Source organism: Oryctolagus cuniculus, chromosome 3 (assembly GCF_051225735.1).
Source record: "Oryctolagus cuniculus isolate XC-2025 breed Fujian yellow rabbit chromosome 3, ASM5122573v1, whole genome shotgun sequence".
Taxonomy (NCBI): domain Eukaryota; kingdom Metazoa; phylum Chordata; class Mammalia; order Lagomorpha; family Leporidae; genus Oryctolagus; species Oryctolagus cuniculus.
In genome coordinates this window covers 165408496-165433922 of record NC_142869.1, presented here as the reverse complement: position 1 = coordinate 165433922, position 25427 = coordinate 165408496, and the positions used below count along the sequence as shown (strand labels likewise).

At 45.8% G+C, this 25427-nt stretch overlaps 1 protein-coding gene across 10 annotated transcripts in view; it reads right to left on the bottom strand.

Moving 5' to 3' along the window:
* The window catches only part of AHCYL2 (adenosylhomocysteinase like 2), a 226754-nt gene that overhangs the window by 35143 nt on the left and 166184 nt on the right, over window positions 1-25427 (bottom strand). For all 10 annotated transcript variants that reach the window (XM_008258209.5, XM_008258210.5, XM_089328570.1 and 7 more), the window contains exons 3-6: window positions 16191-16334; window positions 14968-15068; window positions 5818-5920; window positions 1502-1596 (exon numbers count right to left, since the gene is read on the bottom strand). In XM_008258209.5, the coding sequence (XP_008256431.4) occupies window positions 1502-1596; window positions 5818-5920; window positions 14968-15068; window positions 16191-16334 (443 nt within the window). The remainder of the gene's footprint in view (window positions 1-1501; window positions 1597-5817; window positions 5921-14967; window positions 15069-16190; window positions 16335-25427) is intronic.

Below are 25427 nucleotides of genomic sequence, written 5' to 3'. Positions count from 1 at the left end.
CCATGGTAGACTTCATTAAAACTCTTACAGCACAAATCTCAAGAGCATATGCAATGAGAAAGTGAAAGACTCAGAATCAGAGTTTCTCTGTCCCTCACTGCACATATAGAATCCTTCACGGAACCCTCCCTTGCAGCCTCTGATCCTTAGCCACAAAAAAGATCAAACAATTGGAAACTGTGTTGTCAGTCTCACTGTCTGACCATTTTTTCCTTGTAACAAAGATACTTGATTATAGGCAAGCAACTGCTATACCTAGTATTTAATGACAGTAGTCTGTCATTCTCACCATGCAGTTCTACTGCAGGAAGTTTTTGTCATCAGGGAATCTTCCTGAGGTTAGCAGGTAAGGAAAAGTACTAGATCGCAACAGGATTCAAAGAGGAATGCATCTATTTTCTGGGGCGACAACTGTTTTTTTTTTTGTTTTTTTTTGTTTTTTTTTCACTTGTCTTATTCTTCTCATTAGCCTTTCCAGCAGTTTGTGATGGCTCCATGGTTTGCAAAAGCTCTCGGTACAACCCCATGGCCTCCCTGTGTTCATGACTATAAATTAACATTTTCTTCCCAAGAAAATCCCCCTCCTGCAGCATATCTTCTTTAGAGTCTGTCAGTTATACTTCTTCCTGTCACTGTTAAAGCACTGTAATGAGCTGACTCATCTTGGAGCCACTGTCATCACCCACCCACCCCCCCCCCCCCACTGGGATAGGAAGGTTTTAACCCAGCTTCCTCAATCCCGCACTTGGCGCTGTGTGACCCGGATCCCAGAATGCAGAAGGAGGTTGCTTCTCTGCCATGGCCCAGGCTAGGCCTGCTCTGCAGTCTTTAACAGCCAGCGACAGAGCTTCCACGATTCTTTTTCCAGCTGATTCCATAATTTGTCTCCTCTTATTACCGTGCAGAAATCTTTGCAAAGTAGGAGTGCCACACACGTTGTGTAGTTTTACGCCTGTCTGAAAATCTAATATGCTACCATATCAGCCTTCAAGACTGCTCATTTTAAAAAGAAAACAAAAGATAAAAATTATGCAAAAACAGAAAACCCAAAACATTGCTCATGTTTTTTAACGTGGCAAATAAATAAAGAGAAGAAATATGAATGTAGAACTTCCTTAGGATTACTATAAATTCAGGAAATTGATTTTAGAGAGAACTGGTTTTTGTTTGGGCTTTTGCCTGTTGGTGTGTGTGTGTGTGTGTGTATGTGTGTGTAAATTTGGCTGTTGTTGGGAGGGGTGAATTTTGAGCAGCGTTTTAATGAATATGAATGCTTTCAACGTCAGCATCAGCAGTTAAGACAATATGAGGTTATAAGAGGTTCACAAATCTTGGGGTAGCCGAAGCACAAGCATCCAGGTTTGCTGGAAACCCAGGTATAACAAATATAAATGGAGCCATTTTCCTTCCTTCATGTTGGGAAACACTCTCCTAGGCCGTATCCGCTTCCCACGGTGACCCCTGGCCCCTTCAGAGCTGGGTTAGCAGAAACGTGACCCACCATGTTTGGCTGCCAGCCCTCCACATTCACACATCTATCAATGCACCACCAAAAGTCATCTTCTGACTCTCCTTTCCAGGCAAAGACAGGAAATCCTAAGAAACAAAAATACAGAGAAATCATTAAAGACTAAGAAAAGGGCTGACTCCCAAATTTGGCAAGAAGCTGCTCCGCAATTTCAGACTTGCTCATTTTGTATTTTCCTTGCATTGACTTTATAAACATCTATTTATTTATTTGAAAGGAAGAGTTACAGAGAGGCAGAGGCAAAGGCAGAGAGAGATCTCCCAACCGCTGGTTCACTCCCCAAATGGCCCCAACGGCTGGAGCTGCACCCATTCCAAAGTCAGAAGCCAGGCGCTTCCTCAGGGTCTCCCACGTGGGTGCGGGGGCTCAAGGTCTTGGGCCATCTTCTACTGCTTTCCCAGGCCACAGCAGAGAGCTGGACAGGAAGTGGAGCAGCCAGGACTTGAACTGGCAGCCATATGGGATGCCGGCATTGCAGGCAGCGGCTTTACCTTCTATACCACAGCACCAGCCCCTGGATTGACTTTATTGATTAGCATCGCTTTCAGCCCTTTACACAGTCCTTTGTCTTTGATGGCAGTTCTGCTCTGCTTAGCCCAAAAGGGACAAGCAAAATGGACAGAATGTGAAGGTTTCTAAAAATATGACTTGGGACTGGTGTTGTGGCATACTAGATTAAGTCACTGCCTGCAATGCCAGCATCCCATATGGGCACCAGTTTGTGTCCTGGTTGCTCCACTTCTGATCCAGGCCTTGCTAATGTGCCTGGGAAAGCAGTGGAAGACGGCCCAAGTGCTTTGGTCCCTGCATCCTCATGGGAGATTTGGATGGAGTTCCAGGCTCCTGGCTTGGGCCTGGCCCAGCCCTAGCCATTGCAGCCATTTAGGGGAGTGAACCATGAGATGGAAGATCTTTCTCTCTGTCTCTTCCTCTTTTTCTATAACTCTGAATTTCAAATAAATATTTATTGGGCCATCTTTTGCTGCTTTTCCCAGGCCACTAGCAGGCAGTTGGATCAGAAATGGAGCAGCTGGGACATAAACCAGCGCCTATAAGGGATACTGCATCGCAGGTAGCAGCTCAACCCTCTATGCCATGATACCAGCCCCTAAATAAATCTCCAAAAAATATAATAATAATAAAATAAAGGGAAAAAGAAGAAACCAGAAATAAGTACTTCTTGATCTAGTCAAACTGGCATTCCTGCCATTTCCATATTCATTTAATGACACTGATTTTTCTTGCTTCTATACTTCGGTCATTCTATTCCCCCCATTAAGAACACTCTTAGACTCTTCTCTATCTGCTAAGATGTTGCCACACTTCATAGCTCAGTTACAGGTCATGGTCCTCCTGCGACCTTATTAAACCAGTGGAAAGAGGAATCTCAAGGAATCAGAACTTTTCTAAGCACCATTTTAATATACTGAATATGATCTGTCATGGCATTTGTCTCATTATTTTATATATATGTTATGTCCTCAACTAAAATAGAAAATTCCAAGGGTAAAGATATTATCTCATTTTTCCTTAGCCCTCTTAAAGTAGGTCTATAAGCATTTGTTGAAAAGAGAAAACAGGAAATGAATGTATCTGTACAAGTGATTAAGCTACAGATTTAATATTTAAAGTTTTTTTTTAAAAAAGATCTATTTATTTTATTTGAAAGGCATTCAAATTGGGGTTCACACCCCAAATGGTGGCAATGGATGGAGCTGGGCTGATCCAAAGTCAGGAGCCAGGAACTTCCCTTGGGTCTCCCATGTGGGTGCAGGGACCCAAGGACTTGGGCCATCTTCTACTGCTTTCCAGACCATAGCAGAGAGCTGGATAGGAAGCAGGGTGGCCAGGACTCGAACCAGCCCCAAAGGGGGTGTCGGCAGTGCAGGCAGCGGCTTTACCCACTATGACACAGCACTGGCCCCTTAAAACACTTCTATCATAGAGACATCAGTAAAATTTTATAAGTGAATGAATGAATATAAATGAAAGAACAAATGAAATGTTGAGAGTGCTAGCAGAAAGAGCACAGCATACTCTAGGGTTTTGCTGGTATGCTGCAGAAGGTTTGAAGCAAGTGTTTGGTACCCTGGTCTGTGCTGTGCTGCCAGAGAGTGAGGTAAGAAGCTGGCAAAGTCCAAATTTCTCTATTTCTCTTGTCTTTCAAGACTCAGTGGATGTTGCAATCAAATATTAATCTGTCAGGTCAAGTCCTCTGTACTGCTGAAGCAGAAACACCAAACATTAAATCAGGGCAAACCATGTGCCGGAAAATCAGCAGGGCCGTAAAACTGTAGCTCAGGTATTTGCTTCTTTAATCCGTATTACCTTCGACAATGAGTAGTGTTCAGGGAGTAGTAGTGCTACTTTTTGTCAGTCAAAGCAAAAGATTAACTAGTAACGGAATATTAGACATAGATAGATGCTGCCCAACTGTAAAAAACAGCAAAGTTAACCAGATTATACTCAACATCAGCCCAAGAAAACAAACTCATCAAGAATGGAGATCCAGGACCGGCACTGTGGCACAGCCTGCGACACCACCACTCCACATTGGAGTGCCTGGTTAGAGTCCCAGTTGCTCCACTTCCCATCTAGCTCCCTGCTAACGCACCTGAGAAGCAGAGGCCTGCTTTCAAATACACACTCCCTAACACAGTGAGCACCTAGGCCTCATTTTAAATGTGTTTTAATCCTATCAACCCTATAAAATAGGTATTATTTCCATTTTTTAAATTAGAAAAACCCCAAAACTCAGAGAAGCAATATGCCTGAAGGTTCTAGACCTGGTCAGACACCAGACTCCACAGGGTCTGCCAACTAAACAACTGCGCATGCTTAAAAGTTGAGTCGTATACATAGCCCAGAGGCTAAGCCTCAAAACAGGGAAAAACAAGAAAAGCTGTGAACTAGCTCCCTGCTACTGCGCCTAGGAGAGCAGCAGAAGATGGCTCTAGTACTGGGTCCCTGCCATCCACGTGGGAGTCCTGGATGGAGTTCCAGGCTCCTGGCTTTGGCCTGGCCCAACCCTGGCCATTGCAGTCATTCAGGGAGTAAACCAGCTGACGGAAAAATCTCCTTCTCTGACATTCCCTCTCTGTCATTCTGCTTTTTTAGATAAATAAAATAAATCTGAAAAAAACCCAACCTACCAACCAAATAAATAAACCAAAACACAGGGACCCAGGGGGTAGTCATGTGCAGGGTATGTCATCCCATATGGGAGTGCCTGGTTAGAGTCCTGGCCACCCTGCTTCCAATCCAGCGTCCCAACAACGCACACCCTGGGAGGCAGCAGATGATGGCTCCAATACTCGGATCCCTGCCAGCCACGTGGGAGACCTGGATTGAGTTCAGTTTCCTAGCTTCATTCTGGCTCAGCCCTGGTTGTTGTAGACATTAGAGGAGTAAACCAGGGGGTGGAGGGGCTGGCGCTATGGCACAGTGGGTAGAGCCACCACCTGCAGTGCCAGCATCCCATAGAGGTGTTGGTTCAATTCCCGGCTGTTCTACTTCTGATTCGGCTCTCTGCATCATCTGTGGAAGATGGCCCAAGTCCTTGGGCCTCTGAACCCATGTGGGAGACCTGGAAGAAGCTCCTGGCTCCTGGCTTCAGATCAGCTCAGCTCCAGCCACTGCAGCCAGTTGGGGAATGAACCAGTGGATAGAAGATATCTTTCTCTTTCTCTCTGTTTCTGCCTCTCTAGAAGTCTGCCTTTCAAGTAAATAAGTAAATCTTAAAAAATAAACAAACAACAACAACAACAAAACCCAGAGGGTGGAAAATCTCTGTCCCTCTGCCTTTCAAAAAATGAAAATAAATAAAAAGTTTTAAAATAAAGAATAGAGATCTATTTCTTCTTCTTTTTTAAAGACTTACTTTTTTACTTATTTGAAAGTCAGAGTTACAGAGAGAGAGGGAAAGACAGAGAGGGAGATCTTCCATCTGCTGATTCACTCCCCAGATAGCTGCAATGGCCAGGACTGGGCCAGACCAAAGCCAGGAGTCAGGAGCTTCTTCCAGGTCTCCCCTGTGGGTGACAGCGGCCTAAGCACTTGGGCTATCTTCTGCTGCTCTTCCCAGGCCACGAGCAGGGAGCTGTGCCCATATGGGATGCCAGCACTGTAGGCAGCAGCTTTACCTGCTATGCCACGCTGGCCCAAGATCCATTTCTTCTAAGATGGCTCCTTTATACTATCAATCTCCCATAAAGATTTATATTGAAAAAATACAACTTTGTGGAGACTTACTTTAGCTGAGGACATAAAGAATATGCAAAAGATCTTACCACTTTCTGCGAGAGCAGCAGCCACTTCGTTGAGAGTGGAGTAGATGTTGCAGGCAGCCCATCGACACTGCGCCCCTAGAGCACCCAGGGTTTCCATAAGCACCTGTGATAAACAGAAAGAACAAGGGGTATAAGCAAGCCTGGTCCAGACAACTGGTCAGGAAGACTGAGTTTGCATGTTTGACAATGAGAAGGTACTTCAGAAATAACTTAGATGAGTGCTTTTCAAATCGTGCTCTGCAAAGCCTCTTCAGTATTCCGATGGAAGGCAAGGGCTGCGGAGGCATGGGAAGGGGCTCCAGCTAAGCTCTGTGGTTAACACGTTGGGCTTTCCTGCAAGATTTAATTAAACCAAGGATTTCAGAGGCAGTTAGGATATGGAAAGAGAAGCTTCTACTTTAACAATAAGACAAAGCTGGATAATTTACAAAGCACTCTCTCTGAAACTGACTTTGAAATAATGAACTAGATCCTAAAAACAAACAAAAAGAGGAAGCAATGGTTCCATACACATAAAAATGAATGGATAAATAATTTGATCAATGGGGCCAGTGTTGTGGTGCAGCAGGTTAAGCTGCTGCCTGCCACGCTGGCATCCCATACAGGAGCACCAGTCTGAGTCCTCTCTGCTCCACTTCTGATCCAGCTCCCTGCACCTGGGACGGCAGCAGAAGATGACCCAAGTGCTTGGGCTCGTGCTATCCACGTGGGAGACCCAGATGGAGTTCCAGGCTCCTGGCTTCAGGCTTTCCTAGTCCTAGCTGTTGTGCCAAGTTGGGGAGTGGACCAGCAAATGGAAGATCTCTTTCTTTGTCTCTCCTTCACTCTCTCTCTCAGTCATTCTTTCAAATAAAAGAAAATTTTTAATGATTTATTTTTTATTTATTTGAAAGGCAGAGTTACAGAGAGAGAGAGAGAGAGGAAGAACCAGAGAGAGAGATATCTTCCATTCACTGGTTCACTCCCCAAATGCCCACAATGGCTGGGACTGGACCAGGCCAAAGCCAGGAGTCAGGACCTTCCTCCAGGTCTCCCATGTGGGTGCAGAGGCCTAAGGACTTGGGCCATTTTCCACTGCTTTCCCAGGCACATTAGCAGGGAGATGAATTGGAAGTAGAATAGCAGCTGGGACTTGAAACAGTGCCCATGTGGGATGCCAGAGTCACAGGAGGTGGCTTAACTCGTTATGCCACAACTCTGACCCCCCAAAAATGAACTTTTTATGAAGAACAGAATATCTGCAGTTTGTTAGAATTTCTTCACCAAAAAGCTTATTAACTTCAAAGATGAAAAATACTTTTGAAGTAGAAAAGCCTGGAAGACACCATCTCAATCAAGTGATCAAAAACAACAGAAATAGTCATGGGATAAGAAGAAATCACATGTTAATAGGATTCAGTGAGAAAAATGCAGCGTCACTTGTATGACAACCCTATCACAGACATACAGTCTAAATCTAAAACTGAGGAAGCGTTAGAATCATTCAGATTGAAGACTTTATGCAAAAGAAGTCAACTGTAGTCAAAGACTAAGAAACTGTTTCAGACCAAAAAAGACTAACACGATGTGGCAATTAAATATGACATAACAATGGACTGAATTCCTTTTTTATAAAAAAAAAATACTATTAGGACAGCTAGTGAAACTCAAATTAGATCTACGGATTAAATGGTAATAATAAATTAATGCTAATTTTGATAGCTATACTCTGTGCTTGTTTGTAGAAAATGTACAGGGGTCAGCACTGTGGCCTAGCAGGTAAAACCACTGCCTTGACGGCTGGCTTCCCTTACGGGCGCCAGTTTGTGCCTTGTGGGACGCCAGCTGTTCTACTTCTGATTCAGCGCCCTCCTAATTTTCCTGGAAAAAGCAGTAGAAGATAACCCAAGTGTTTGGGCCCCTGCCACCCACGTGGGAGACCTTGATGAAGCTCCTGGCTGAGGCCTAGCCCAGCCCTGGCCGTTGTGGTCACCTGGGGAATGAACCAGTGGATGAATGATTTCTCTGTCTTTCCCTCTCACTCTGTAACTCTGAGTTTCAAATAAATGTATGGATCTTTAAAAAAAAGTAATAAAAATAAAAAAGAAAAGAAAATATACCTAGAAGTAATTGGGGGTTGTTATGGTTGGAATGCATGTGCCTCCCAAAATTCATTTTGAAACCTAATGGCCAAGGTGATGATGTTTGAGGTGAGGCCTTTGGAAGGGGAACAGGTTGTGAGAGTTTGTCCTTGTGAATGGGATTAGTGCCCTTGTGCAAGAGCCCTGCGGGAGCCTGCCTGCCCCTTTCACCCATAAGGACCAGCTCCTCACCAGGCATGGAACTACAGGGGTCTTCACCTGGGACTTCCCAGCCTCCAGAGCTGTGAGCAATTCATTTCTATTGCTTATAAATCACCAAGTTCAAAGTACTGTGTTACAGCAGCAAGAAAGAACTAAGGCAGGGATAAAAAAGCATTGGGTTGGCAATTGTCCTCAATGTGCAGAAAAAGTTACCTGTAGTTGCAGTCTTTTTGTAAATCTGCATTATTTCAAATTTTTAAATATTATTGTAAAAATTTCCTATCTTCTTATTTGATTCCAATTTATTTTTTTTTAGAAAAGGTTTTATTTAGTTATTTGAGAGGCAGAGTTAGAGAGAGACAGAGACAAAGATCTTCCATCCGCTGGTTCGCTCCCCAGATGGCCACAATGGCTACAGCTGGGTTGATCTGAAGCCAGGAGCTTCTTCCAGGTCTCCCATGTGGGGCCCAAGCACTTGAGCCATTCGCTACTGCTTTCCCAGGCCATAGCAGAGAGCTGGATGAAAATAGGAACAACTGGGACATGAACTGGTGCCCATTTGGGATGCCAGCTCTACAGGCAGCGGCTTAGCCTACCACAGCACCGGCCCCCCAATTTACTTTTTTTTTTTAAAGATTTATTTTATTTATTTGAAAGATGGAGTTACAGAGAGAGGTAGAGACAGAGAGAGAGGTCTTCCATCTGCTGGTTCACTCCCCAGATGACTGCAACGGCCGGAGCTGCGCCGATCTGAAGCCAGGAGCTTCTTCCGGGTCTCCCACCTAGGTGCAGGGGCCCAAGGACTTGAGCCATCTACTGCCTTCCCAGACCACAGCAGAGAGCTGGATCGGAAGAGGAGCAGCCGGGACTAGAACTGGCACCCATATGGGATGCTGGTTCTTCAGGCCAGGGCTTTAACCCACTGTGCCACAGTGCTGGCCCTTCCCCCAATTTACTTTTTAAAAAAATTTTATTTGGGGCAGGCACTGTGGCATCTGGGTAAAGCTGCTGCCTGCGACGGCAGCCTCCCATATGTGTCCTGGCTGCTCCGCTTCTGATTCAGCTCCCTGCTAATTAAAGGGCATATTGCTCCAGCCTCCCTGCCTTGCCCCACCCCGTGTCTTCCCTTTTTGTTGAGACCCTTGGTGCAGGAACCAAGCTCAACACCCCCCAGACTCCTTGCAAAGCAACTGGCAAAACAGATAAGCTGTACAAGGCAGCTTGTGAAACAGGTAAGAGGAGAGTTCCCAGGGGCTTCTAAAAGCCCCATACTCCCTACTTCCTGCCAGCTGCAAGCCCCCTAACTCCCACCAGTGGCGGCAGATTTCCTCTCCAGCCATATAAAAATCCAGCCCCATGTGCGCTGCACAGACTCTTTGCAAGAACAGACAGTTGCCCCTCTTTGCTTCAATAAAGCAACCTGTCTATTGGAGGTCAGCACTGTCTCTTCTATCTCTCTTTTCTGGGGGTACAAAAGGCGAGGATCCCGAGCTATTCCAAACCTAACACTAATGGCCTGGGAAGAGCAGCAGAAGACGGTCCAAATGTCTGGGGTCGTATCACCCATGTGGGAGAACTGGTTGAGTTCCTGGTTCCTGGCTTCAGCTTGGCCCAGCCCTGGCTGTTGCAGCCATCTGGGGAGTGAACCAGCAAATGGAAAATTTCTCTCTGTGTCACTCTTTCAAATAAATAAGTAAATCTTTAAAATTATTTATTTATTTGAAAGGCAGAGTGACAGAGAGCAAGAGAGAGATCTTCCATCCATTGGTTCATTCCTCAAATGCCCACCATAGTTGGGGCTCGACCAGGCTGAAGACATGAACCTGGAACACCCTCTGGTTCTCCCACATGGGTGCTGGGGCCCAAGAAATTAGGCCATTTTCCACTGCTTTCCAGGCACATTAGCAGGGAGCTGAATCAGAAGCAGAGCAGCTGGGGACACAAATCAGCACTCACACGGAATGTCTGCATTGCAGGTGGTGACTTCACTTGCTGTGCCACTACACCAGCCCCCTGGTTTATTCTTACATCAACATAGAAGATGTAGATACGATTCTTTTTAAGGAGGCAGTGTGTCCTCCTACTGCTTTAATTGAAAATTATTTTATTTATTTTTAAATGTTTTAAATAAAACTTGAGAATGAGAGAGAGAGAGAGAGAGATTGATTGATTCCATCTACTGGTTCACTTCCCAGATGCCTGAAATGGCTCGGACTGGGCCAGGGTCAGGCTGAAATTGGGAGGCAGGAACTCAACCAGAGTCTCTCAGATGAGTGGCAGGAACTCAGTTGCTTGAGTCATCATGGCTGCCTCCCAGGATCTGCATGAGTAGTAAGTTGGAGTCAGGAGCCAGAGCTGGGTATCAGTCTCAGGTACTCCAACGTGGGAAGTGGGCATCTTAACCACCAATCCAAATGTATACTTTATGAGCTATTTTATTTTTATTTATTTATTTATTTATTTTTTTTTTTTATTTTTGACAGGCAGAGTGGACAGTGAGAGAGCGAGACAGAGAGAAAGGTCTTCCTTTGCCGTTGGTTCACCCTCCAATGGCCGCCGCTGCAGCCGGCGCACCGCGCTGATCCGATGGCAGGAGCCAGGATCCAGGTGCTTTTCCTGGTCTCCCATGGGGTGCAGGGCCCAAGCACCTGGGCCATCCTCCACTGCACTCCCTGGCCATAGCAGAGAGCTGGCCTGGAAGAGGGGCAACCGGGACAGAATCCGGCGCCCCAACCGGGACTAGAACCCGGTGTGCCGGCGCCACAAGGTGGAGGATTAGCCTATTGAGCCACGGCGCCGGCTATGAGCTATTTTAATAGGAATAAATCTTTCATTCACAGCTTGCTTTAAAATGTCCTAACAGTGGTTAACTCAAGGTACTAATAATTTTTCTTGGCCGGCGCCGTGGCTCACTAGGCTAATCCTCTGCCTTGCGGCACCAGCACCCCGGGTTCTAGTCCCGGTCGGGGCACCGGATTCTGTCCCGGTTGCCCCTCTTCCAGGCCAGCTCTCTGCTGTGGCCAGGGAGTGCAGTGGAGGATGGCCGAAGTGCCTGGGCCCTGCACCTGCATGGGAGACCAGGAGAAGCACCTGGCTCCTGCCATCAGATCAGCGCGGTGCGCCGGCCACAGCGTGCTGGCCGTGGCGGCCATTGGAGGGTGAACCAACGGCAAAAGGAAGACCTTTCTCTCTCTCTCTCTCACTGTCCACTCTGCCTGTCAAAAATATAATAATTTTTCTTTGTATTTTAAAATATTTTTTTCACTTAATAAAAATTTGAATTAAAAATATGTTCTAAAAAACTCCACTGATTTAGGCTAAGTAATTATCCAAGACCACATAGTTAAACAGCAGAACTATTCATAAATTGTTTTTTCTCATGTGTATTAATTTCTAGCCCACGTTATCTTTTAGTTTCTAGTCCTACTGTTTCCCTCTTATTTTATTTCTCATTTTAAAGAATTTCTGAATTCCGACATCCAGAATTCCTAACCTGTCAAGCAGGAGAATGACACTCAGGGTGGGCAGTAAGCACAGCCATCAAGAAGCTGCCAGGGGCGCCTGACCACATACTGCACTGCTTGGGTTTCAATCCCAGCTCTGCTTCTGCTTTTGGCTTTCTGCTTATGCACACCCTGGAAGGCAGCAGGAGGCGGCTCAGTTACAGGGGTCCCTGTCACCCACCTGGGAGACCTGGACTAAGCTCTGGGCTCCAAGTGTCACCCCAGTCCAGCATTGGTTCTTCTTCTTTTTTTTAAAGATTTATTTCATTTATTTGAAAGACAGAGTTACACAGAGAGGTAGAGCCAGAGAGAAAGAGGCCTTCCATCTGCTGGTTCACTCTCCCAGTGGCCGCAATGGCCAGAGCTGAGCTGATCCGAAGCCAGGAGCTTCCTCCAGGCCTTCCACATGGGTACAGGGGCCCAAAGACTTGGGCCATCCTCTACTGTTTTCCCAGGCCATAGCAGAGAGCTGGATTGGAAGAGGAGCAGCTGGGACTTGAACCGGCGCCCACATGGAATGCTAGCGCCACAGGCCGGGACTTTAATCCACAGTGCTACAGCACTGGCCCCCCAGCGCTGGTTCTTGTAGGTGTTTGTGGAGTGAAGCAGCAGATAGAAAAGCTGTGTGTGTTCCTCTGTCTTTCAAATAAAAAGCATTTTTTTTTTAATAAAAAAGAAGGACGCTTAAATAGGAGCAAAGGCAAGCAGGGGTAGGGGGAGGATAGAGCTTAGAGGCTGGTTTAACCTGACTTCAGATCATTACCATTTAGACGGAATAGTAATGGAATCAGGTCAGAAGGACTATGGAAACACATTAAAAATATAAATAGACTCGTGTCTATTAGAAACACGGCAGGAAACCATTTATTATGATAGTTATTTCTGGAGTATGGGGTTATAGGAGCCTGTCTTTCTATATTATAAATGGTGATAATGTTTGAATATTATAAACTGAACTTGTTTGGTAATCCGAGAAATAAAATAGAGATTAAAAAATGACAAAGCAAAATTTCTTTATCCTTTAAAGAAAAAGAAAAATTTGGGGTAGAAACAATAAAATATTACTAAACGTGATAAACTGATTGTGATTAATCCATACAGGACAAAGAAAAAAGACAGAGAAGGGACCCTGGAGGGAGGTCATGTTTAGCGAGCCTGGGGTTTTTCAAAAACAAACTAGATATAATTCAGCAACCTGAGACAGTGGGGAAGCACTTACTATTTTAAGCCATCACGCCAAGGTCTCATGTCCCTGACTGAAGAGGCCCAAAAAAGGTTTCAAGAGTGTTTCTGCCTTGATTCATTAGACTGTATCTCCAAAAATAGACAGCTTTTCAATTTGTTATGTTAATTGCAGGCAGTCAAGATACTCTTTTCCTCAGAGAATTTATAGTCTCACAGTGGATTTGCTAGGGGAGCTGCCTGCATGCTGACGAATCACTATGGTCCTCACTCAGGAACGTGACCATGAAAGCACAGTTGTGCTCCAGGAGAGCCAACCCTGGAATAGCCGGTCTAGCCATACAGATGACCCACATCCGATGAGTCCCATAAGACTCCAGACCATGCCTCAATATGCTGATGAGCCTGTAGTGGTCTTGTTACAGTCGGCAACTCGGCACCTACCATAAGGATGACCCAAAGGAGGAGACTTGGGAAATGGCGGGGGCATTTCTGGCTGTCACAACAGTCGGGAGGGGCATGCTGCTGGCTTGTAGGGCAAGATCGCGGACCTGCACATTTTCAAAGTACAGGACCGTTTTACAACAAAAACTTGTGTCACAGCTGATCTTAATTTTTAAATGTTGGCAGATGCCACGGCTCAATAGGCTAATCCTCCGCCTTGCGGCGCCAGCACACCAGGTTCTAGTCCCGGTCGGGGCGCCGGTTCTGTCCTGGTTACTCCTCTTCCAGTCCAGCTCTCTGTTGTGGCCCAGGAGTGCAGTGGAGGATGGCCCAAGTGCTTGGGCCCTGCACCCGCATGGGAGACCAGGAGGAAGCACCTGGCTCCTGGCTTCAGATCAGCGCAGCGCGCCGGCCGCAGTGGCCACTGTGGGGTGAACCAACGGCAAAGGAAGACCTTTCTCTCTGTCTCTGTCTCTGTCCACTCTGCCTGTCAAAAAAAATTTTTTTTAAATGTTCCAATGAAAGTTCACATGGGTGAAAAACCTGTTTGGAATTAACTGAGATTACCCTCCATGTTAACAAAAAGTATTTTTGATTTTAATATAAAATACCAACTTCTTTCCAGGATTACAACAACTGTGCCAATCAGGAAAAAACTCACACTTTCTAGTGTTCAGAGATTTACAAAAAGTTGTTTGCTTCAGAGAATCATATAATTTGGCAAGGTTGCTCTGATGCTTGGAAACCAATGACGCATTTCTGTTTAACTACGTTTGTAGTTAGTACATTTGTAGGAGTATAAAGATCTGATTATTCTATTACAGTAGTGTCCAAGCACTTATATACTGAAAATTATTTTATTAAAAATTACCTTCCCTTTATTCCTCCTTCATATTTCTCTTAAGGTTTTATATTGATTTTTAAGAAACACTCTATGTACCTCGATATATCTGAATTTCATTTCAGGATAATTCAGGGGCACTGTAACATTTTTTGGATTAGACACTCAATCTGATGAGGTCGAAGACAATCACGGTGAGGCCAGTGTCCCTGCTGGGACTGGTGGAACACAAGCACGTGATCCACTTCTGCTCAATCACACGCAATACAGACTTCTCGAAACGGTTTCTTTGCTCTTCAAAGAGGGGACGAAATAGTCCCCCTTCCTTTGCAGGTCAATCTGTGATAACTAGAATAGCTGTAACCATGAAGGATGAAGTCAGCACCCCAAGGAGGCAACACCAACAGAAACCCAGAGGGATACAATTGGAGCTCTGAGATCCTGCATCTGAAATCCACCTTCCTGTTGGACTTCCAGCCACCTCACTTAATGAATGTCTGCAAGTGTAAGTCACGTGAACCAGGCTTCCTCTCGTTTGTAACTGAAAGCAGTGTAATACCCAAGACTGCTTTGTGGAAACGTCACTGGAAGGGAAGAGAAGGGGAAGAAATTTGGTTTAATAGAGAAAACACAAGCCTGTGTGTCTTGCTACGTTGAGGTTCAAATCTTGATTCTGTGACTTATAACCTGTATAACCTTGGACAAATTACTTTACTCTGAGCCTCGGCTTCCTCATGTATAAAATGGAAACAGGAATACCTACTTCGTGGGCCATTATGAGGATTAATGAACTAAAACTTGTTAAGTTCTTAACTTGGTGCTTGGCATGTGGTGAGCTTCAGTAGCTGGTAGCAATTATTAACTATTGTTGTTATAAGGAGAAAGGAAAAAGACTCACAGCGGTTTGAGCAGTGATGTGTGTGCAACCCACAATTTTGGCTCCAGCCAAGGGCTTTTCTCCTTGAGCTCTCTTTCTCAAAGCCATCAGTGCAGGCATTTCTGAAAAAAAGTCCAATATACACCACAATATTAGAGGGAATGGGCTAAGAGATAAAAGAATAAACAGAAACATCTACTCTCAAGATCCTTCCCCTGATAAGGCTTTCTGTTAGATGGGGTGTCTCAGTGGATCAAGACATTAAACCTGAATTTTCTTTCTTTTTTGTTTAAAAAGACATTCATTTCTCAAAAAAAGCCATTATTTGAAAGGCAGAGTAACAGAAAGAGAAGAAGAGGGAGAGAGGGAGAAAAAAAGAGAAATATCTTCCATCCACTGGGTCACTCCCCAAATGACCACAACAGCCAAGTGTAAGCCAGGCCAAAGGCAGGAGTCAGAAATTCCACCCTGGTCTCCCATATGTGTGGAAGCGGCACAAGCACTTGGGCCATCTTCTGCTGCCTTCCCAGGCACATTAGCAGGAAGTTGCATGGGACGTGCAGCAGCTGGGACTGGCACTGGCCTTCTGATGTGAGATGAGTGGTGGCTTAACTGGCTGTGCCATATGCTGGTCCCTTGAATTTTCTCTCATCAAGGACTTTCAGAGGCAAATACTCCAGAGTTTTGATTCTTTATATGCTAGCCTTTTTTTAAAAAAATATATATATTTTATTTATTTGAAAGACAGAGTTAGAGAGGTACAGAGAGAGAGAGAAAAAGAGGTCTTCCATCTGCTGGTTTACTCTCCAGATGGCCTTAATGGCTGGAGCTGAGCCAGGAGCCAGGAGCTTCCTCTGGGTCTCCCACATGGGTGCAGGGGCCCAAGGACTTGGGCCATCTTCTGCTGCTTTCCCAGGCACATTAGCAGGGAGACGGATTGGAAGTGGAGCAGCCGGGACTGGAACCAGCGCCCATATAGGATGCTGTGGTGCTGTAGTCCAGGGCTTTAACCTGCTGTGCCACAGCGCCGGGCCCCCAGTCCTCTTTATCCAGTCTTTCTCTCTCTCCTCGTAGGTCTCTTTCTAGACCCACCAGAGTTCCCCTCCTTCCGTGTTTCCTGAGCTCAGACCTCTCCAATATCACAGTGACACCTCACAAGCTACCAGACCCCAGGACGTAAGAAAGGATTCACAGGACAAAAAAACACAAGCAGGTCGAGAGGGAGTAAGAGCTTCTGTGTTTACCTTGTTCAGCAATTTCAATTTCTCTTCGTCCAAACTCCGCCTGTTTGATGTTCTTGACACAGAAGTCACTGCTTCCCTTAGAGTTCTTTTGCTGCTTGTCCCTGGGGGATGTCTCATCGTCAGAGCTATCTGTGTATGAAGCCGCTGGAACGACAGAACAAAAGACCCTCAGGGAAAAAAAGGCATCCTCTAAAATTCCAAACTGCGGGAACTGCGGCTTTTCAGTCACCCCGTCCCACACAAATGTCCACCTCTGGGAAGCACCTAAGTGGGACCGGGAGCTGTCTCGATCATCTCCTAGGGAAGTGCTAGCCATGGCCCTGAAAGGGAAAGCCGAGAGGGGCTTCCAAAGACATTCTCCCTACGTGGCATTAACTTGAGCTCTAGAGCTTATTTAATCTTCAGGACAGGAAGAGGTCCTTGAACGTGCAAAAGAAAAAGTTTGTACCGTGGGAGCAATAGGTTCAAGGTCCTGGTGCAAGATCACGGTCATTAACCTGTGGTCTTCTGGAATCCCAGCTCCTTTTCTCTGCCTACTGCTTACAGTTCTGATGTAATTTGTGCTTTAGAACGAGTACAACAACTGAACAGATAAGACCTGGACAACAAGGAAAGTAATTAAGAACCACACAAAAAGTATTTGTCTGACACAACAGAGCCTTCTTTCAAAGACAGAGTCTGAACTCTGCTTACAGACCCAATCAGACACTGACAATGAAGTATTCAGTGTACTCTCCCATCTTGCTGCCCTCAGTGGGTCCTGCATTTGGCATTTTCGATTCCCAAGGAAAAGAATAAATAACACTCTTTTGGTGCAACAGAATTCGGGGATAGCTAATCCATTTAGCAATATACCCTCGAGGGTGAAAGGTCTAAGGCTTTTGATCGCAGCTAGCAGGCAGCTGCTGCTACTGCTGCTGCTCTTCCCAGGCTGAGCGGAGGTCTTTCTAGTTTGCATGTAATTTGGAGTTGATAATCATTTGCTGGGTGATTTGAAACAATTTGCGTCCTCGATTTATGTTTAAGTCTCTACGGCTGGTTCTTCCTAACCTTCACAGTTCTGCAAGGGTCATACAACACAGTCTCTAAAGCATTCCACGTCTCTCAGCAGAGTAAGAGCACTGCTGTCACCTTCTTCTTAAATACGCTTAATTCAATTGTCCAGGAGTCTTTCAAAATTCCTTTGCATTTTCCTTTATTTGAAACATTTTTATTTACTTGATTTATTTGAGAGGCAGACAGACAGAAAGGCAGAGAGAGAGAGAGAGAGAGGAGAGAGTTCCCATTTGTTAGGTCACTCCCCAAATGCCAGCAACAGCCAGGGCTGGGCCAGGCAGAAGCCAAGAGCCAGGAACTCAACCCAGGTCTCCTATGTGGATGACAGGAACCCAACTAGTTGAGCCATCATCTGCTACCTCTCAGGGTCTGCATTAGCAGTTAGCTGGAATCATGAGGTAGGGCCATGAGCGGAACCCAGGCACTAGCATATGGGACGTGAACTTCCCAAGCAGCATCTTAACTACTAGGCCAAACGCCTATCTCTGCTACAACTTTCAAGGGGAGAAAGCTGCAAAAGCGCTGAGATCCTTGGGTCTATGGTGCTCTGATCTGCTCACATCTGGGGAATTAAGGCATTTCTGGGATTTCTCTGCAGAGGGTCTACCTCTGGGAGGGCTGGAAAGGCAAGTCTGACCTTGCCCAGTTAATAAGGCATGGCGCTACATGCTGTTGGGGCAGCAGGGGCTTGGGGATCTCTCTGGGAACTGGAAAACTGCCCTAGCACAAAGTCCTGCCACGAGGTTGCAGGAATGAACGTGGGCACCAGGGGAGGTGGTGGAATTAGTAAATCCCCAAAGGGACTTTTGTTCTTGAAAGGAGCTAATCTGTACAAAAAGCTGGTGGTTCCCCCTCCTAGGGCGAGTGAGAGCTCAAAGTACTTTTGGCAACAGCACCCAGAAACAGCTTCTGCGCAGTCATCTGTTTCACTGATCAATATCTGGAAGTAGCTGACGAGTTAGAGGCTTGGGGAACCATGCTTCTACCATCCAAGAGAAGAAAGGTAACAGCCACCCCCAATTCTGACCCAAATGTACAGGGAAATTGCTTTTGAAGAAAGAGTTTACACTCAGAATGTCCTGAAAGTTCAAATCTTTTTCTAGAGCCATGATAATGTTTATGCTCCCCAATGGCCATTTAAATATAATGGTTAGAGGCTGGCATTTTGGCAAAGTGGGTCAAGCTGCCAGCTACAATGCTCCCATCCCATATGGGTACTGGTTCAAGACCCAGCTGTTCCACTTCTGATCCAGCTCCCTGCTAATGCATGTGGGAAAACAGTGGAGGATGACCCAAGTGCTTGGGCCCCTAACACCCAGGTGGGAGACCTGGCTCTGGCCTGACCCAGTCGTGGCCACTGTGGCCAATAAGGGAGTGAACCAGCAGGTAGTAGATATTGCTCTTTTTCTGTTACTCTTTTAAATAAATAAGTCTTTTTTTTTTTTTTTTTGACAGGCAGAGTGGACAGTGAGAGAGAGAGAGAGAAAGGTCTTCCTTTGCCGTTGGTTCACCCTCCAATGGCCGCCGTGGCTAGCGCGCCGCGGCCGGCGCACCGCGCTGATCCGATGGCAGGAGCCAGGTGCTTTTCCTGGTCTCCCATGGGGTACAGGGCCCAAGCACTTGGGCCATCCTCCACTGCACTCCCGGGCCACAGCAGAGAGCTGGCCTGGAAGAGGGGCAACCGGGACAGAATCCGGCACCCCGACCGGGACTAGAACCCGGTGTGCGGGCGCCGCAAGGCGGAGGATTAGCCTAGTGAGCTGCGGCGCTGGCCTAATAAATAAGTCTTTTTAAAATTTTTTAAAAATCATAATGATTATGTGTTTTGGAGTCAGAAACTGTCATTGAAGTCTCAGTCTCTGGTTGTATAAAGTGAAGGTGATACCAACAGCTATTTAACAGCACGGTTTATCCATGTATGTCTTTGAACATTCACACATTCAGTGGTTCACCAACAAATTTTAATTTGAGTATCTAGTATGTACCAGGCACAGCTTAGGTGTTAGGCATAGAGGATAGCTATGGATGGTCCTTACCTCTTCCATCTGGTAGGTGAGTTGGACATGAAATAAGTAGTTACAAAATTAACTTGAATTTTTCTTTCAATACAGCTGCAATATATGCTATGAAGCAGAAATCAGGATGCCAAAAGACTGTCTACTAGAAGCACATGACTTCTCAGAATCAAGTTGTTAAGATTAAATAGCAGAACGTGCTCAGTACAATGCTTGCCAAACATTAATGAAGCAGTTAATGATGTCCAATGTTATCATCTGCTTTTGTATATATTTTAAATTTATCTATTTTTAAAAGATTTTAGTTACTTGAAAGACAGAGAGTCAGAGAGGGAAAATCAGAAATTAACAGGGTCTCCCATCTGCTAGTTCACTCCCCAAATGGCCACAATGGTCAGGGCTGGGCAAGGCCAAAGCCAGGAGCTCAGAACTTCATCAAGGTCTCCCACATGGGTGGCAGGAGTTCAAGCACTTTGCCCATTTTCTGTTGTTTTCCCTGGCACATTAGCAAGGAGCTGGATTGGAAGAGGAGTAGCCGGGACTTGAACTGGTGCTCCAATATGGATGCCGGCATTTCAGCCTGCTGCACCACAACAGTAGACTCTACCTATCTATATTCAGATATATAGAGTTATTTATTTGAAAAGCAGAGTTAGAGAGAGAGAAGCAGACACACACACACACACACACACACACACACACAGAGAGAGAGAGAGAGAGAGAGAGAGAGAGAGAGAGAGATTTTCTATCTGCTGCTTCATGCCCCAAATGGTCACAAAGCCCGAGGCTGGGCCAAGCCAAAGCCAGGAGCCTGAACTCCATCTGGGTCCCTGCCGTGGGTGGCAGGAGCCCAAGCACTTGGGCCATCTTTCTCTGCTTTCCCAGGAGCATTAGCACGAAGCTGGATTGGAAGCAGAGAAGCTGGGACTCGAATCGGCTCCATAAGGGATGTCGGTGCTGCAAGTGGCAGCTTGACCCACTGTGCCATAATACTTGTCCCACTAGCCTCTATATTTTAAATTTGGTACCAAATACAACATCTTTAAGGGTTCTTACTCAGCTTCAGGATTCTGAATGGGAAAGAAATGACATCTATGTAATATTATTTAGCAGCTTCTTTTTCCTACCTCTGTCATCTATTAATCTATCAAATCAACAAGTGGTTGGCTAGCCTTGATTAAAGAGGTTGAGACTGAAGTCCTAACTCTACCCAGAATAGCTCTCCCCGCCTATTTGCTCTTCAGCCTCTAAGCATGAGTCAGGGGAAAAAAAAAAAAGGCAAAATAAAATAAAAATAAAAACTTCCCCTCAAGAGAAGCATTCCAATTCTTGGCTTGAATTGGTTTTTTCCACCTCAAAGAAAAACACTGCTTATACCATTTCCCTAATTCTAAATGGAAAAAAAAAAGTTATTTTAGTTAGTTCAATCAATGTTTTTCTTTGAGTCAAAAAGATTTGTTTTCGCAGAGCCTTTTATACAGACTTGGTGTCAGGTAAGAACCAAAAGTATCAGTGGTCTGGATGGTACTATTACATGCCTGTAACATGGCAGATCCAGACCAAGAGAAAGTGCTACCAATGTGAATACAGTGCAAAGACTATTTCTGAACTAGCGTGGCATTTGTTCATTTATCTTTTGAAATCCATATTCATTTTTTTTAGATTTATTTATTTGAAAGGCAGACTAAGAGAGAAGGAGAGAGAGAAAGAGAGAGAGAGAAACTTCCATCTGCTGCTTCACTCCTCAAATTGCCATAATGACTGGAGCTGGACCAGGCCAAAGCCAGGAGGCTGGAACTTCATCAGGGGTTTCCCACATGGGTGGCAGGGTCCCAGATATTTAGACCATCTTTTGTTGCTTTTCCAGGTGCAGTAGCAGGAAGCTAGAGTGGAAGCAGAGCACTGGCACTCCATTATGGGATGCTGGTGTTGCAGATGGCAGCTTAATCCACTGTGCCACAATGCTGGTCCCCTCCGTACCTATTTCTCCCACTATATTTTAAGTAGCACATTCATGAACATAGTTGAGGGGTCCGGCATCATGGCATAGCAGATAAAGCCGCTCCCTGCTGTGCCGGTACTCCATAGAGCACTGGTTCCAGTCCCAGATGCTTCACTTCCAATCCAGCTCCCTGCTAATGCACCTGGGAAAGCACTGAAAGATGGCCCAAGTGCTTGGACCCCTGCCCGCACGTGGGAAACCTGGAAGAAGCTCCTGGCTTTGGTCTGGCCCAGCCCTGTCCACTGTGGCCATTTAGGGAATGAATCAGCAGACGGAAGATCGATTTCTCTCTCTCTCTCTCTCTCTGCCTCTGCTTCTCCTTCTCTGTAACTCTTTCTGTCGCTCCCCCTCTTCGTGGAGGAACGACACTAAACCCTGCCTAGGCTTCATATCCGAGTCACGGCACCATTATGTCGTTCCCCCTCTTCGTGGAGGAATGACACTAAACCCTGCCTAGGCTTCATATCCGAGTCACGGCACCATTATGTCGCTCCCTGTCTTCGTGGAGGAACGACACAGGACCCTGCGCTGTTCTTTCGTCTGCTCGGCCCTCCCCGGGTTTGCTGCTGGTTCTTCCCGGGTTGGCTACCGTCCCTTCCACCTCCGTGGAAGGGCGGTTCCCCCTGCCACTTTCCCCAATTCCGCGGGGGAGCAGCACACCGCCGGCCGGCTCTCTCGGGGGCTGCACAGGTGTTCCTCTTAGATGTTCCCCTTAGATGTTCCTGGTGCATGTTGTCTCTCTCCTCCTTTATAGTCCTCTTCCGCCAATCCCAACTCGGCTGCCCACACGCCGAGTACGCTGCTCTCCTCCAATCAGGAGCAGGTCCTGCTGTTTATTGGTTGAACTGGAGGCAGCTGTGTAGAAGCTGTTTCCTCCTCTCCCAGCGCCATATTGTGGGAGAGCAGATGCATAGAATAAGTCTTAATTCCAGTAACTTAGTCTAGTCCAAGTTGCTCCCAGTTGCTCCCCACACTTTCAAATAAATAAATAAATCTTAAAAAAAAAGAAAATAGTTGCGGCCGGCGCCGCAGCTCACTAGGCTAATCCTCCGCCTAGCGGCGCCGCACACCGGGTTCTAGTCCCGGTTGGGGCGCCGGATTCTGTCCCGGTTGCCCCTCTTCCAGGCCAGCTCTCTGCTGTGGCCAGGGAGTGCAGTGGAGGATGGCCCAGGTGCTTGGGCCCTGCACCCCATGGGAGACCAGGAAAAGCACCTGGCTCCTGGCTCCTGCCATCGGATCAGCGCGGTGCGCCGGCCGCAGCGCGCCGGCCGCGGCGGCCATTGGAGGGTGAACCAACGGTAAAGGAAGACCTTTCTCTCTGTCTCTCTCTCTCACTGTCCACTCTGCCTGTCAAAAAATAAAAAAAAATAAAAAAAAAGTTGCAATGTATTAAAGAACATATATATGTGTATATATAGTTTATAGTATTTGTAATTATTGGTGTATTTTGAAGCCCTGAGTCATAATTTTATTAAAAGTGAACAATCAATAACCTGTAAAGTACAGACTTGAGACCCTAGATCTAGCCTCACCCTGCACTGGTAAGTGGCCAATTTTAATTTATCCAACTGTAAAATGGGGAAGTAACAGCCTCTCTTTCTGCCTATACTCACTCTTGACCTGAACCACCACCAGAAAAATCTTATGAATTAAAAACATAACAGCATTCCCAAAGGGTTCAGCTTGTATGTAGAAAAGTAATATAAACTATAATATGACTTTACCCTTGGGTGATTTTTTTAAGATTTATTTATTTATTTGAAAGGCAGAGTTACAGTGAGAGGGGGAAGAGACAGAGAGAGATCTTCCATTATCTGGTTCACTTCCCAAATGGCCATAACAGCCAAGGATGGGCCAGGCCAAAGCCAGGAGCTTTGAACTGTCTAGGTCTCCCACATGGCTGCCAGGGGCCTTCTCCACTGCTTTCCCAGGTGCATTATTGCAACGATGCCTTAACCCTGCACCGCAATGCCAGCCTACTCTGAGATGATCTTTTGTTTCATGATTTCCCAGAAACAAACATAACTCAATGAATCAGGAACCCATATCTACTCCACAGAACACATACACATTCTATTACTCAAGCCTGACTAAGCCCTTCCTCCTGGCAGCGGTGAGACTGAGTTGTCGCTTGGAGAAGCAGCAGTCAGGGTTCCATGTGAATTAGTCCTACTGACCACTAATCCTAATAGTCACACAATTCCTCTTGGAACAACCTATTCATTTGGTAAGAGCAGTAGCAGCAGACGTGTCAGTGTGTAGCAGCCATTTTCAATTCGGGTTCCACTAGAATTAATTTCTAAAGCCTTGAAGTATCCATTGTACAGAATGAACTAAGTTCCCCCCACACATCTAAAAAGGTACTAGTAAGGTATCATCTTTTGGATAATTCAGAAAACAAATCTAACAAATCATTTTTGTGTTCTGTGGTTCAGATGAGAAAGGCTGGTACAGCTTCCTAAATGAAAGCCTGGGAAAACTTAACACTCGGATCATTCAGAAGTGAGGGGAGACCAGAGCTTATTTTAAGTATACTTAGCAAGATGAGTGCTTTGGGCAGGAAATTTTTTTTTAATGTCATAAATCTTACGCTGGATGTTCATGAATATAGAACATATCCGGTATCTCAATAATTAGGCAGAGCATACTAAGCATGTCTCTGAACATCTTTTACTAATATTTATTTATTGAGTATGTTTTATGTGTCAAATATAGTTCTAAGCACTGGGAATAAAGAGGCAAAAAATAAAAGAGACAAAATCTCTATAGTCACGGATCTTGCATTCAAGTAGGGGGAGAAAGGCGAAAATAAATTAGTAAAAAATTATAGCATGTTATATGATAGTAAGTGCCATAAAGAAAAATAAAGGAGAAGGAGTGGCTGCAGCTGTGGCATAGCAGGTAAAGCTGCCACCTGTGACACTGACTTCCCATATGGGCGTGGGTTCGTGTCTAGGCTACTCCACTCCTGACCTGGCTGCCTACTAATGGCCTGGGAAAGGCAGTGGAAGATGACCCAAGTGCGTGGGCCCCTGCCACCTAAGTGGGAGAAGTGGATGAAGCTCCAGGCTCCTGGATTCAGCCCGGCTCAGCCCTGGCTGTTGTAGCTACTTGGGGAGTAAACCAGCAGATGGAAGATCTCTCTCTGTCTCTCCCTCTTTCTCTGTAACTCTTTCAAATAAGAAAAACTTAAAAAGAAAAATAAAAGAGGAAAACTTGATATGCAGTGGTGAGTGGGTGTTTGTACAGTATTAATTTATAATTAGTTTTGACAAAATTATGGAGTCGCTCAGTAGAGCTGACTGACAAATGCATTATCTCCTTCATTTTTCAGAGGGAACACTTAAAATTTGCTAAGCCATTTTCATGAATACAATACATTGTTAATAACTACAGACCCTCTGTGTGTACAACTTTTTAAAGATTTATTTATTTATTTGAAAAGCAGAGTTACAGAGAGGCAGAGGCAGAGAGAGAGACAGAGGTCTTTCATCCACTGGTTCACTCCCTAAATGGCCGCAAATGGGCCAGAGCTGGGCCAATCTGAAGCCAGGAGCCTGGAGCTTCTTCCAGGTCTCCCACGTGGGCACAGGGGCCCAAGGACTTGAGTCGTCCTCTACTGCCTTCCCAGGCCATAGCAGAGAGCTGGATCAGAAATGGAACAGCTGGATGAACCAGCATCCATATGGGATGCTGGTACTGCAGGCAGTGGCTTCACCTGCTATGCTACAGTGCTGGCCCCAGCTGTATACAATTTTGAAAGGGCAGCCATGGGACCAGTGTTGTGGCACAGAATATTAGGCCACTGCTGTGACACTGACGTTGCTGGTTATGGTCCTGACGGCTCAGCTTCCAACCCTCACTAATGCGCCTGGAAAGGCAGCAAACGATGTCCCAATAAGGATGGAATTCCTGGCTCCAGGCTTTGGCTTGGTCTAGCCCTGGCTGTTGTGGCCATTCAGGGGAGTGAACCAGTAGATGGAAGATTGCTCTCTTGCTCTCTTCCTCTCCATCTGTTTCTGACACTTTGCCTTTCAAACAAAGAAACAAACAAATTTTAGAAAAGAATATCAGGACGGCGCTGCGGCTCACTAGGCTAATCCTCCGCCTGCGGCGCCGGCACACCGGGTTCTAGTCCTGGTTGGGGCGCCGGATTCTGTCCCG